This window comes from Lissotriton helveticus, chromosome 4_1, assembly GCF_964261635.1.
Source record: "Lissotriton helveticus chromosome 4_1, aLisHel1.1, whole genome shotgun sequence".
Classification (NCBI taxonomy): domain Eukaryota; kingdom Metazoa; phylum Chordata; class Amphibia; order Caudata; family Salamandridae; genus Lissotriton; species Lissotriton helveticus.
The window spans coordinates 635,224,980-635,240,256 of record NC_136063.1 but is presented as its reverse complement, the minus strand read 5'-3'; the positions used below and the strand labels follow the sequence as shown (position 1 = coordinate 635,240,256).

The 15,277-nt window shown below is 45.1% G+C and overlaps 1 protein-coding gene across 2 annotated transcripts in view; it reads right to left on the bottom strand.

Moving 5' to 3' along the window:
• Positions 1-2,531, bottom strand: part of TOX (thymocyte selection associated high mobility group box) — a 337,263-nt gene extending 334,732 nt beyond the window's left edge. The window contains exon 1 of one of the 2 annotated variants that reach the window (XM_078687266.1): positions 1,940-2,531. In XM_078687266.1, coding sequence (XP_078543392.1) covers positions 1,940-2,026 — 87 coding nt within the window. In that variant the 5' untranslated portion in view covers positions 2,027-2,531. The remainder of the gene's footprint in view (positions 1-1,939) is intronic. The other variant, XM_078687267.1, reaches the window with a different exon arrangement.
• Positions 2,532-15,277: the final 12,746 nt, after the last annotated feature.

Genomic DNA, 15,277 nt, shown 5'->3' with positions numbered 1-15,277 from the left:
GGACGCGAGAGACCTCAACAGTCAAGATCTTGACACCATGCTATTTTAGAGACATTACACACTTGGGACAAGTAACACAGGTTGCATATCCAGTCTGTAGCACACAGTGTGTTGAACTCTCCCGCAGTTTACAAAAAATATTTAACACGTCTTCATACTTCAGAATGCATTTGAAACTGCTTGGCAGGCTCTCTTTGTGCCGAGTCGCCTGCAATTGTTATTTTAAAGGTCGCTCCTGATTATACATTTTTATATTGCGCTTGTTACAACTGTGTAAAACCTAATTCCGCACACAGGAAAGTGTGAGTGGAGAATAAACTACCCACCGCTTCTCACAAAAGAGTAACAGAGAAAATGCATTTCCAGGTTGAAAAACAAAACATTTGGATGTGTGGCACGGTCGCCGGCTCTAGGATTTCCGGGCAACTGGAAGCCAATTGTGTGGCCCCGGCTCTCAGACGCCGCGCAGTAACAATGACAGCACTGGCTTCATTGCATATGCAATGTGCAGGCGGGAGTTTCCTGTCACGGCTTACCGTGCAGAGCTCATTGAGTATTAATTAAGAGCAGGGGGTGGTGCGCGCTGGTCCGACGCTCAGCACCAACACAAAGCATGCGTGGGCCACGCCGGCCGCCCTGAGGCAGCATGCGGGGACGAGAGGACCGCGCTGTAGGCCCATCATCATCTCCAGGCACCGCACCAATTGTGCTTCCAATCACAACACCGCAATTAGGCGTACGCGCCTCTCCTTTTATTTAAGAGGATTCCCAGCTCGAGGCGCACATGGACGCCTGTGTTGTCAGTGCCGCCAGGGGTACATGCGCTCTAACACTGTGGAGTGTCAAGGCGAGAGCGGCATGTCCTGTGCCCTGCCCCAGCACAGTGTGTGTGTGTTTGTGAGAGTGTGTCCCTATGTGTGTGTGTGTGTATGTGTGTATGTGTATGTGTATGGGTGTGTGTGTGTCCCTATGGGTGTGTGAGTGTGTGTGTATGTATGTTTGTGAGTGTATGGGTGTGTGAGTGTGTTTATGTATGTGTGTATGTGTGTGTGTATGTGTGTGTGTGAGTGTATGGGTGTGAGTATGTGTATGGGTGTGTGTTTGGGTGTGTGTGTATAGGTGTGTGAGAGAGCGCGAGAGAGTATGTGTCTGTGTGCATACCCAGGAGCGCACACTGCACCAGTGCAGCAGGTGCAGTGACAGGGGGACACCACTCCAGTGATAGCTGGTTTTTTTTACCAGGAAAGACGTGAATAGCCTCAGGTCCAATTTTACCTTTGCTTAGCCCCTACATATTCTATATTCCAGGGAGGGAGGGCTAGTTTTAGACCGCTCGAGTCTGGGTATAACGAGAAGAAAAAAAATGGACTCGGGCTGCTTTTCAGCCAAAGCGCGTGTCCTTGTGTTGGCTGGGTCCACTAGAGCAGTAACGCAGCACACATACATACTATATACTAACATAGCGCTGGGACACTCCAGCACAGGGGATCACATCCAGGGCGCGTGCCTGCCACAAACAGATATGCAGTGTGCTTAGGTTAGTGTCCCAGACTCAGAGTGTGGAGGGAACAGCCCGCTGAGAGTCCCATGGGCGTGACACCAGCACATCACGCCCGCTCCATCCAGCCGGAATCCTCCACCTCCCGGCCGGTCCGACCCGGAGGGCCACGGGAGCGCTTAGTGCGTGCACCGGCTGCAGCAAGTGTGAGTGAAGGCTTCAGCCCCTGTGACACAGCCGCACACATTCAACTGCCTGCTTAACGTGCTGGTTTGCTCTATTCAAACCTTGCCCTGAGGGGTTACTCATTGACAGAACTGGCGTTTACAGCACCCCGCCTCGTAGAAGTGGGTCCTCTCTGCGGGCACCCCCCGCCCGCCCATCAGACACACTCCCCCCCATCCATCCATGCACCCACCCCGGCGCACAAAGGGTCGTCACCTTGTAGTAGTAGGGGTCCAGGCACGGGGTCTGCCCTGCGGGACCGGAGGGATCGGGAGCTGCTGGCGGGTAGAATCTCACGTCCATGTCACTGCCCACATCCAGCACAGAACTCCGCCGCTCTGCCTTTATCTCTTGACTTGCGACGTCTGTTCAGAAACACACACAATATCCGAAAGATGCGTCCCGGGCTCACTGGCGCGGAAGCCTCGCCTTCCCCACTGCAATCCACCGCGGGCTCGCAAAACTCATTACAGGGGCTTTCTGAGCGAGAAACAAGTGGAACCGGGCAGCTCCGACCTAGCGGGGGAGTCCGGAGAGGAGAGGGACCTGCTCCTCGGGCAGCAGCAGCAGGTAACTTGTGCAATGCTGCTCCTCGCAGGCAGTTTGTGGGTTTATCCACAAGTGCGGGCTGCGCGCCTCTTGTCCCCCGGAGCAGGCTGCGGCGGATCCTCGGTGCCCTCCTCCTCCTCCTCTGCGGTCCTGTCCTGCGATCGGTCCCCGGGCGCTGGCGGCAGGCTCGGCGCGTGCGATCCGCTCTCGGAGCGCAGTTCACACAAAGGCATCGAGCAGCGCTGCCAACTCTCGCAGTGAGGAGGAGCCGCCACCGCGGGAAAGACGCCCGAAACAAGCCCAGCCCACCAACGGCTGTGAGTGGGTTAAACAAGCCAATGTTATTGAAAAGACCTGGCAATGCAATTGCAATCCACTTCCCTATCACATGTGCACTTTCAATGCAATTGTGTTTAACTTGCAACACTTATGAAGCGTGGTTCATGGCAGAGCAATTTGGAGTGTGGTTTAGTAAACCTTATTTAATCCTTGCCTTACCATACACAGATGTATTGCAAATACCCAGTCATAGTTGAAAAGGCCCAATATTTCTACAACGGACGTGTACAATTGTACTTAATATGCTAACATGCATATTAGACTAAATTGAGAATGATAATATCGTTGAATCTTCATTGAACCTGTTTCGGGATTCATGTTTTTTGGTGATTTATTGGTACACTTAGTTCTTGAAATATAAAGATATTGGCTCATATGTTCCACAGGAGAATCTACTACCTTCTGAAACGTACTAGTACTGTACAATTATACCCTTTAGTTTTAAGTTGTTTGTACACTACGTATCCTGTAAACTAATTTGCTATGCAAATGGCAATGCAAACATTTATAGTAGATGAAGGTATCCATTTCCAAACACAACAAGATGATGGATGGAGTCAGGGCGCAAGTCCTAAAAATATAAGTGGTGGGACTAACCTAGTTAGGCTGTTTGCGAGTGACATCAAAGTGCGTGAGATCACGGTTCACAACATCACGGCGCCGACATATCAGCACATGACCACACATAGCATCACAGGAATTTACATAATAGAAAGTGACATCACAAGCCACGACTTTCCAGAAAGTGGCATCACAAGAAGTGACATTAGATCTAAAGTCCTCACATATATGCCTAGCAGGTCTATCATGTGTACGTATGAGCACATTGCAAGGATAATAGCACAGTGAGCTAGGGAAGATGCTATGTGACTTCTTCACCTTTCAGTCCCCCAGTTTTATGTAACACATCCTGTATATTAATTTACATAATGATATAATTTATTCACGGGGGAGGGCGCACACTGCCTCTCATTCCAGCACAGTTTACTCCATTGCATCCTGGTAAATGCAGTACGCTTACTTTCAAAGTTTCTGTAGTCTTTCACCAAAGTTGGTGCAGGTAGTGCTGTTATTTCTAGACACATGTTTCTGGGTTTAGCCCATCATCAGTAGAGAGCAAAAAGTAGTAAGGCGCATAGAAAATTCATCAGGGGTTGCTGAAATGGTGCCCAAGTCTTCACAGGTAACAGTACCTCTCCTATAATTTATTGTACATGTAATATGCACATGTTGATGTAAAACACTCTAACACTCTGCATTGGGATGAGTAGGGCTATACAAGAAAAATAGTGGTACTTAAATTATTTCAACACCTCCTCAAGGGAAAGTAAGCTGTATATAAATGCAATTTGCTTTGTGTAAATACTGGGAAAGACCAACACATCTGACATTCTTAAAGTGCATGCACATCTCCTAAACAGGGACTGAACAAAGTGAAAAGCGACCTCTCTTAAGTATGTGTGAAGTGCTAACAAGGTGTGAGCCTTTTTTTCCCCTCTGCTTTATTTGCATCAGGTGTGAGGCTCCTGACTACTCCCAGCCAAGAGACTCCAACAGAAGGAGGCCTGATTACCCCTCAAATTCGACCTTTGTTATAGGCCCAGCAGGAGTCTTAAATAAGAAAGCCCCAGTTGGTCCCTCCTGCACGTTGTTGCTTGTTCCAGATGGAAAGCAGACAACGTGCAGGCGCTACTGCAAGTGTCCCAGTGTTTGGAAATTACAATGGGACGAGTTCAGCACATTTTTCAGTGGGTCCTAAATTCTTGGCAGGGTGGACGGCATTCACCCTGTGAAAATAATGGTTGGACGCCGTCCACCCGTGTGTACCCCCGACTTGTGCCCTGGATGGAGTGCTGAAACTTTTTAACCACTCACCCCCAGTCAACAGATGTAGGTTGAATCTGTCCTTCTTTTGCTCACTATGCCACCCCAGTTTGGACCCAGCCATATGTAAATCAGTCTTGACCGTGCTCCTCAGGGAATCAGTCCAGCCTGACCTGCCAGGCCAGGTCCTCCCTGGACCTGAAACAAGCATCCTGAGATCGGTTTCAAGGTATTGACCCTCATCAAGCAGGCTAGCTTGAATACAGTGCCACAGCTAGCAAGCGACCTACATCTGGGCATACCCTTGGATACTTAGGGCACACACAGCAAACACAATAAGATGATGGATGGAGTGCTGAAACTTTTTAACCACTGACACCCAGTCAAGAGATCTGGGTTGAATCCATTGTTTGTTTATTCACTATGTGACCCCAGTTTGGACCCAGCCATATGCAAATGGGACCAGTTTTGTGCTATCACCCACCGCCAGCCAGGCTAGCTTGAATCCAGTGGCACAGCGAGCAAGGGACACATGCCTGGCTTGGATTCAAGCTAGCCTGGCTGATGAGGGTTGATACCCGTTAACTGGTCCCAGGATGCTTGTTTCTGGTCCAGGGAGGACCTGGCCTTGCAGTTCGAGATGGACTGTTCCCATGGGGATCAGGGTCAAGACTGATTTGCATATGGCTGGATCTAAACTAGATTGGCGTGCCATGCAAAAAAACAATGGATTTCACACAGATCTGTGACTGGAGGCAAATGTTTGATTTGTTCAGCAATAGGTCCATCATCTGTTCTTTTTGTGGGTATCCATTTCCATTCATCACTTTTTCACTAAGTGAGATCCTCCATGTCATGTGGGTATGACCAGATGTGGGTCACAAGCTTACTGCACCACATGGACTTTGCTTGTCTATCAACAATGAGTTCTACTAGATGAAAACTTATTAAAAAAAACTACGATCCTCTCTGTGTCTGTCCTGACCACTTCCAAAAATATCTTAGGAGGTAAAACACATTGGAATTACCATAGATGCAAACTGTCAATAAATCCTCAAGTGGAATAGGTGGCCAAATCAAACTTTCTCACAGTGAAAACACTGCACAGGCACCTTCCTGCACCTAGTATTCTCACACAAGGTACAAGCTGCTGTCTCTCTTGTACTATCGTAATTGAACAACATGGGGGCGTGGCTTGGCTCCTGTCGAAGATGGAAGTCAGCTAAAAGAGCTCCGACGCTGGCATGGAGGGAATTCGGCCTGCTACCACCTTTCTGCAGCCTGACTTCATATTTGCGACTCATGTAGCGGAACATATCTTGCACGCATTTCTAACAGCAGGTGACATTTTTTCTCGCACGCTTTCCGAAGTTGCCATCATGGCGGATTGTGCGCTGATGACTTGGTTGTGCCCACCATTTTAATTTTCTCATGAAGAGAACACTAACTTTATTTACATTGCTCTTCATCGTTTTCACCTGCCTGTCTCATACCTGCACTAATTATTGCAGTTATGACCTCTTGAGCCTCATGGGAGCATACATTTTTTCCAGTATTCTCTACACTTCCCACTTAATATTAATTCATATTTTGTAAGTGGCTGCTTCAGGCAATTCCATTATTAAGTGCAGATAATCTCAAAAAGTTATAAATATAAATTGCATTTCTAATTTTAACTCAGTGAACACTCTTGCTTATGGGGAAAACCAGAAACTTGAAGCAAAACAGAGCTGTTATGGCCACTTCTCAATACACAGTCAATACCATACTCTTTCTCCACTCTAGAATCTCCTATGGAGAATCCTAATGTTTTATCTCAGGAATCTCTTCTGTCATATTCCCCCTTCACCCACACAACTTCCTCTAAAATTTTCTCTAAAGCTCCAACAACAACACATTTATCAACCAATAATAAACCAAAGAAGGACCCTCCATCCCCTGTCAAACCTATCGCCTCCGTTTCTATGGAAGTTATCCTGGATGAGATATGGGTCTTGAAACCTTACGTGGAAGATACTAATAGGAAACTTCACCAACTTGATGACAAGTGTTTTTTGATGGAGAATAGAGTTACTACCAAGGAACAATGGATAAGCGACATACAGGACACTGTTCAGGATGTTAAACATCTTCAAACTGAAGTTGCAAACTTCAAAAAACTGACTGAAGATTTGGAAAACCACGATTGACGTAACAATCTTCAAATTTATAGTTTTGCTGAGGATGTGGTGGGAACCCAGCCTATCTAATTTTTTCAATCAATTATTGCTAAAGTCCTTGCTATGCCAGAATCCACTCATTTAAACATACAGCAAACCCATAGACTTGGTCATGGTTCTCAACATGCTTCATCATCACAGAAACCTTGAGGTGTTATCATCTTTCTGGAATATCAGGATCTTCGCATGGTGATTAAAGCAGCAAAAAAAAAGGATGTATCACTTGGTCTGGTAATTCCTTATTATTTTCTCTAGATTTGGCCAAACCTACAGCTGATAAAAGGAAAAGATTTCTCAATCAATCAATCAATTAACCAATCAACGAATCAATCAGTATTTGTTAAGCGCAGCTTGTCACCCGAGGGGTATCCAGGCGCCTGGGTGTGGTGAGCCTCAGTCGCTGAGCCAGATCACAAGTCCTTTCCTGAAGTCGGCAAGGTAGGGGGCGGTTCGGAGGTGGAGAGGGAGGTCGTTCCAGAATTTGGCAGTGAGGTAGAAGAAAGAGAGTTCTCCACTGCGGCTCCGTTGGATGCAGGGAACGTGTGCAAGGGAGGAGGATCGAAGTCGTCTGGTCGGTTGGCAGAAAGTCATGTGGTGGTTAATGTAGGAAGGTCCGGCATTGTGGAAGGCCTTGTAGGCGAGGGTGAGCTATTTGAACTTGCATTTCTTTGGAATGGGGAGATAGTGGAGATTTCTGAGGTAGGGGTGAATCTGGTGTGGTTTGGGAGGTTGTGGACGAGTCTTACAGCAGTGTTCTGGATGGTCTGTAGTAGCTTGAGGAGCATTGTGGAAGATCCAGAGTAGATTGCATTTCCATCATTTAGTCAGCTGGGGATCAAGGCTTGGGTAACTGTTTACCTGGTGTTGATGAGGATCCACCAGAAAATTTTGCAAAGCATGCGAAGGAGATGAAAACATGAGGAGGTGACTGCACTGACCTGGTGTTTCATGGCGAGGTTGAAGTCCAGGATGATGCCGAGGTTCCGGGCGTTGTTGGTGGGGGTCGGTGTGGGTCCGATGGCAGAGGGCCACCATGTGTCATCCCATTTGGAGGAACTCTTTCCGAAGATGAGAGCTTTCGTTTTGTCAGTGTTCAGTTTCAGGCAGTTGGATTTCATTTATTCAGCGACGTTGGTCATGGCATTCTGGAAGTTGCATTTGGTAGTGGCAGTTGTCTTCCCAGAGGGAGAGGATGAGTTGGCTGTCATCTGCGTATGAGATGATGTTGAGTCCATGGGTGCAGACGATGTCGGCTTGTGGAGTTACGTAGGTGTTGAAGCGTGGGGGCTGAAGGATAATCACTGGGGGACTCCACAGATGATGTTTTGGGTTCAGAGGTAAAAGGAGGGAGGTGGATTCTTTGTGCGTGTCCTGTGAGGAAGAAGGAGATACATTTGAGGGTGTTTCCTCTGATGCCGATGTGTTGGAGTCTGGCAATAAGTGTGTGGTGGAATATGGTGTCGAAGGCTGCTGAGAGGTCGAGGAGGATCAGGGCTGCAGGTTTGCCTCGTTCCACTTGTGGCTATTAAGTTGGTATTGGTGCTTTGGTTTGAGCAGGAGCCGGACTGGGGGCGTAGAGTAGGTGGTTTTCTTCCAGGTGATTGGTGAGCTGGCGGTTGATGGCTTTCTCCAGGACCTTAGCCGGGAAGGGGAGCAGCGAGATCGGGTGGTAGATCTTGAGCTCGATGGGGTCGGAGGAGGGCTTCTACAGCTGGGGTTTCGCCTATGTGTGTTTCCAGGTGTTGGGAATCATAGCAGTGGTGATGGAAGAGTTGAGGATGGTGGTGAGTGCTCTGCAGACTTCCTTCTGTCCTAGGTTGAAAATATGGTGGGGCAAGGGTTTGTCAGAGCCCCTGAGTGAATGCAGCACATGATTGCTGTGGTGATGGGCGCTGTGAGTAGGGTCCATTCGGTGAGGTGGCTGTGGGCATTGTCGGTGAAAGCTGGGGGGTGGTTGAGGTCTTATGGCTGCTGGTCGAAGTTGCCGCAGATGTCTGCTATCTTTTTGTGGAAATGGTCTGTCAGGAAGTCACAGAGAGCTTGGGAAGGGCATATTGAGGTCTCAGTGGCTGAAGAACATGAGAATTCTCTAACAATGTTGAAGAGTTCTTTCATTTCATTGGTCTTTGTCTTGATGCAGGCCATTTGGGCATCTGCTGAGGGACGTTCTGAAGGAGGTGATGTCTGAGGGTTTTTTGTTGGCATGCCCTCATCTCTCCAGTCACTTGCACTTACGTTTGAAGGCTTGATGTTCAGGGGTGAACCAGCTGGTGTGTTTGGGAAACTTCTGGTGCTGGTCATTCTCCCGTGGACTACAGTGTTAACGCAGTTGGTGATGCCGGTAGAGAAGTCTTAGACGGCTGTCTCCAGGTCTCTGGCGGTGTGAGGTCTGTTGGCGTGGAGGGCAACAGTCCACGGGGACTTAGTGATTCTATTCCAGTTGTCATTGACAAACTACAGGGGCTGTCCAACTACCCTGAGCCAGGGACAGTAAGTTATTCCAACAAACAAAACGGTTCAGGTGAAACACAATTAATACTTGAACAATAAACATTAGACCGAAGAAAACTAAATAAAGAAAAGGAAGAAGCCTTTATACACACATTGACAGCTTATCAAAATCAATTGTAATTTATTCTATAAATATTTTCCATAAAAATTCAGAGAAGAAACATAACGTTCAAAGATGAGTTGGCAGAATCAAAAACAAACATTACACATGCCAAACTAGTGGCTAACAGACAAACATTATCAATACAAAAAGGAACAACAAAGAAGAAATGATGTGTCCTTAATGAATTTTGAGCGTACAATTCCTTATTTCACAGCCGGCCAATCAGGAGTGATTTGGCATGATGGTCGAAATTCCACTCCAACAACTGCAGGTTTACAGCCGTCCAATGTTTTAGGATCCAATATGTTCACTACGAAACTTCGGTAGCAGGAACTCAATACTGTGATTTTAATTGCTCATGTCGGTCTGCTCCATAAATCAGCAGCCGAAGGTACGGACCGGCATCCACACATCCACAGTTCAAAAACCGAGGCATGCGGGGATGGGGAGAGTGGTAACGTGTCGTGGTGAGCCTGCGATGGTGAAGTGGACAATGCTGCGGTCTGTCCAGATGAGTTTGATGGTGTGGCTGAGATTGAATTTGTCGCTGACTGTAAAGATGGTGTCCAGGATGTGTCCTGCATAGGGTGTGGGGCAGCTGACCAGTTGCATGAGTCCTATGTTGCTCATGTTTTCCAGGAGGCTGGCGGTGTTCGAGTCATTGGAGTCGTCGAGGTAGAAGTTGAGATCTCCGAGGAAGATGTTGTTCCTGGAGTCGATTGCTAGGGGGTGATGATGTCAGTGATAGTGTCACAGAAGCCAGGACGGGGGCCCGGGGGTCTATAGGCAAGGGTTCCTCTGACAGTTGTATTTGTGTTGATCCAGATCTGAAAGTTGAGGTGTTCCATGATTAAAGGGATGTTGCCATTGGTGGTAGTGTAGTTTTCTTGTAGATGATTGCGATGCATCCTTTGTGTTTATTGGTGCTGTCCTTTTGTATCATCTTGTAACCATGAGGCGTTGCAGTCTTGATGTCAGGGGTTAAATAGGGTGTGAGACAGGTCTCAGTGATGAACATCATGTCGGGTGTGGAGGTGGTAATGCTATCCCAGATAACAGTGACGTGCTTGCAGAGGGATCTAGCATTGAGCAGCATGCAGCGTAGCTGTTCCTCTGGGTTTGTGATTGACTGTGTAGGTGCTGCGGGGTATTTGTGTTGCAGGTGAACTGGCAGAGGTGGCAAGCAAAGGGCCCTTCCTTGTGCCTGGGGAAGACAATGCAGCAGTTGTCGTTGTGGCCACTGGGGGCCAAGGCGATGAGCTTGGTGGTGGTGTAGCAATAGATGGCTTGGGAGGCAGTGTTCCTGGCGCTGGGTGCGGTCCAGGCACGGATGGACACATATGAGCTTTCCTTAGGCAAGCCTTTAGTGTGCTGACGGCACAGCTACAAAGCGTCCTGCGTAAGTAGTTCTGGCAGGAGGCTGGGAGTGGGGAGCAATGGCGGGAAAAAAGGACGGGTAGGGCGAGAGCGAGCGCAGCAGCACAAGCAAAAACAGTGGCATATACTGGGCTTTTAAGAAGACAACAATAACAAATACTGGGCTACTAAGAAAGCAAAAACAGGTCTACTCCACCAATGCATCTTTAAAGTGACTCAGTCAGTCAGTCAGTCAATCTTTATTCGGGTACCACAGTACCCATAAAAGCACAATATAAAATACATGACATACATACATGTTAAAATTTTAGCCGGTCAAATAATCTAAATACATTCATTATACAGATCATAAGTGACTTAGTGCGAAATTTAGGATCATCATAGTACAAACCTATTTACATTACTCTCAGTCTTCAACCATGGATCTGCGTGCCCCTACTGCCGTTTTTAAAAAGGTGCAAGTACGAAAAATAAGGTCCTCATCATTTAGAGTTAACATGGAATCAAATGCTGTCTCTAAGATAATTGGTCTTCTCTTAGTAAAATACGAGCATAAAACAGTTTAAAATATTTGATATAAAATTTGCAAGAGAATATAAAGTGCTTTACAGTTTGCTCACTCCTGCCATCACACGGGCACGGGATTGAGTTTAGATTAGGACTATAACCAAGTGGGAAAGAGAATGCAAAACGGATTGTGCCAGCCCTTAAATGGAACAATAGACTTGTCTCCCAGCGGGTCATCGGTAGTAACAAATAGATGTGGAGTGGATACCTATAATGTTCAATGGTCATATAGTTGCGCACAGTAGTTTTACTGACCTCTGCTGCCTCACGCTCGGTCTTATATGAGGAATACAGAGCATTCTGCATATCCTTTTTTGCGACTAAAGCAGCAAGTGAAGGGTCCCAAAAATGCTTTCCATATTTATACTGCGCAAACTGCTCAACACTCCACCCAACCACGGGACGTCTAGACCCCTAGCACAACCTAAGCAATCCTTAATGATTGACTGGGTCAGGGTGGCTGCTTCATTATTCCATATAGCAATCCACATAAGTGCTGGGCGAGCCCTAATAAAATCAGTGATAACATTAATATTGAGCTCTTTGTGAAATATGTAATGGGAGTTTGAAATAGGGACATTCAGTATTTTTCTACAAAATCTATTCTCCTCCTGCTGTATACCAGAGCAGCTGACCGTCCCCCATATCTCAGCGCCATAGGTTGCTACCGGGGTACACTGAAGTTTATAAATCCTTTGAACAGCCAATACAGCACCCATCGTCTTGGGGCGAGGGATGCTTAGAATCGAGTTATTGGCCTTTGAGAACTTGCTCCTGGCGTGAGCTAAGTGCTCACTCCAGGAGCTGTTCGCAGCAAAGGCCAAACCCAAATATACGAAGGATTTTACCGCCGTCATCTTATGGCCATCTATTGCAATCGGGCGTATCGCCTGTTTGCCTGGACCACTGCTCATTAAAAAAGATTTTTTTAAATTAACTTGTAAATCTAAATTTTTTATTAAAATATTAAAATCTTCGACAAGGAGGCGTAATGAATTTGATGTGCGCCCTATTAAAACAGCATCGTCGGCGTAGAGCAATGCAAGGATAGGTACTTTGTTAATATATGGGACATCTTGGGTAGCCAGTTTCAGGGAGGCATTCAGGTCATTGATGTATATAATAAAGAGCAGGGGAGCCAGAACACAACCTTGTCTGCCCCCCCTGCCGATATTAATGAGTCCTGACACCTCACCTCCCACCCCCATTCTTACTTGGGCCTTAAGATCTCTGTGCAGATAAGCCAGAAAATTGACCAGGGTTTCATCCAGACCCTTGAATAAAAGGATTGCCCACAGCTTGGACCTATTAACTAGGTCAAAAGCTGTGGACAAATCCATAAAAGCCATATAGACCGGGGATTTCCTAGCAATAGCATATTTGCTAATACTTAAATTCAGGTTAAGGCATTGCTCCCTTGTTCCCACCTTACTCCTGAAACCCAGCTGACAAGGTTCCAAGATGTTAGTTTCCTCTGCCCAATCTAAAATGTTGATATAAAGAACTCTACCTAAAATTTTAAGGGTGTTATCTATTAGGGAGATAAGTCGATAGTTACACGATAGTGATCTATCGCCTTTTTTGAAGATCGCTACTATTACACTTCTGGCCCATGTTTCTGGGATCTTCGCCAGGGTCAAATTGTTAAAAATATTCAGAAGTAAGTGGGCCCAAAACGCCGGGTTCATTTAATTAGGTCTAGTGGCAGCCCATCAGGGCCACGCGCTTTATTGCCTAAACTTTGGTTAATAGCTTCAATTACTTCTGAAATGCCGATGTCTATAGGTGTAGGATTACCAAAAATAGGGGTTGGGTTAGATGAAAGTGGGGCACAGTAAATAGTTGCAAAGTGGTCCACCCACGCCTCACTAGTTATATTGCAACTAATAGGCATCAGTGACTGCCCCATGGAACGCACTTCCCTCACTGCCGCCCAGAAGATGTTAGTATTATTTAAGTTGGCGGCGTGGGAAAGCTTTTCCCAGCGCTCCTTTAGAACCTCATTTCTCCTATTTTTGGTTGCTACCTTGTAATTGTTTCTAGCCTGCCTAACCGTTATAGGGCATCTCGGGATAGTGGTTAGAGCCCTACGAAGGTTCCTGTTTGCTATAGAGCAGTCTTGATTAAACCAACTAGGGACAAGTGCTACCTTTTTGGGTGGTTTGGATATGAGGCTTTTGACAGTCAAACATATCTTACCAAAGTCCTCAATTATCTTCTCAGGTGCTGAGACAAGAGAGAGGCAGGACTCTATCAGAGGCAAGTTATTTTTGCCAGTGCCTTAAAGACTTCTGCATTATCTGCCCCTTTCCAACATAGTCTTAGATTATCTGTTGAGACTGATAATCTGCCGCTACACAATCGCTATGGGCGATAGTCCATCTGGTTGCTTTTAGTGTTACCTTAATGGGGTTATGATCCCCAAAATCAGACGGTGTAACCGCAGCAAAAGTCACCAGTTTTTCAATTAGGGGGCATACAAAAACATAGTCTAGTGTAGAGCCACTCCCCCTTCCTCTATAAGTTGGGAGGTTAATCCTCTGAGAACTTACAACTAAATCCATAACATTAGATAAGTTATGCGAGTTAATAAGTCTTTTAAGTTCTCGGCCTCTGATATAAGAGGATTGTGTGCAAAAAACTGTTTGCATATCAGTGCCTTGGTTTTGAAATTTGGCATTAAAATCGCCACCTAATAAGATGCCTAAAGTATCTCCTTTTGAGGACTGATTATCCAGATCAGAGATGAAATCAAATAACTTTAAAAAGCTTTTGTTAGGGACTGACTGAAAATCGGTATTGTAAAAATGTAATAGATAAAATTGAGTGCCCCTTTTAAACGGATCACTGACAGAATATCGACAGTCAAAATATCGACTTGCCAAAATATCGAGGTAAAAATATCGAATGCCAGAATAGCGACTTCCTATCTACAAACAGGTAAGTACAAAAATATCGAATCCAAAATATCAATAGGAAAAAATATATAGTCAAAATATCTAATTTTTTAAATATCTTAAAATTAATTTAAAACTAATATCATAATAAATATAATTAATTTAAACATACTTAAAATACTTAAATGAACTTAAAAGTAATAAATAATTAATGTAACTTAAAAAATATATATTTAATTTTAAAACATATATATATATATATGGATATACATATTATTAACAAAACATATACAATATTTTTTCCGTAGGATAGCGAGAGGGTTACATTTACTATTCCCACTCCAGAGAGTGCAACAGTAGGGAAAGCGTTGGATAGCGTAGGGGTAAAAATTACTATTCCCACTCCAGAGAGCGCAACAGTAGGGAAAACGTTGGATAGCGTAGGGGTAAAAATTACTATTCCCACTCCAGTGAGCGCAACAGTAGGGAAAGCATTGGATAGCGTAGGGGTAAAAATTACTATTCCCACTCCAGTGAGTGCAACAGTAGGGAAAGCGTTGGATAGTGTAGGGATAAAAATTACTATTCCTACTCCAGATAGTGCAACAGTAGGGAAAGCGTTGAATAGCGTAGGGATAAAAATTACTATTCCCACTCCAGTGAGTGCAACAGTAGGGAAAGCGTTGGATAGCGTAGGGGTAAAAATTACTATTCCAACTCCAGAGAGCGCAACAGTAGGGAAAGCGTTGGATTGCGTAGGGATAAAAATTACTATTCCAACTCCAGAGAGTGCAACAGTAAGGAAAGCGTTGGATAGCGTAGGGGTAAAAATTATTATTCCTACTCCAGAGAGTGCAACAGTAGGGAAAGCGTTGGATAGCGTAGGGTTAAAAATTATTATTCCAACTCCAGTGAGTGCAATAGTAGGGAAACTAAATACTTCATGTATAAATATAAATAACATAAATATTAATACCAATTACAAATTAATAATATTTTACAATTTTATAAATTATATTAATTAATCAATTAAAATTACAAATAAATTTTAACTAACAATAAAAATTACCTACTAATACTCATTATTTACCAATTACCAATAAATTAATTTACAATATAAAAATAATTAAAAACTAGACACAAATAAAAACATTTGAAAAATGTAATT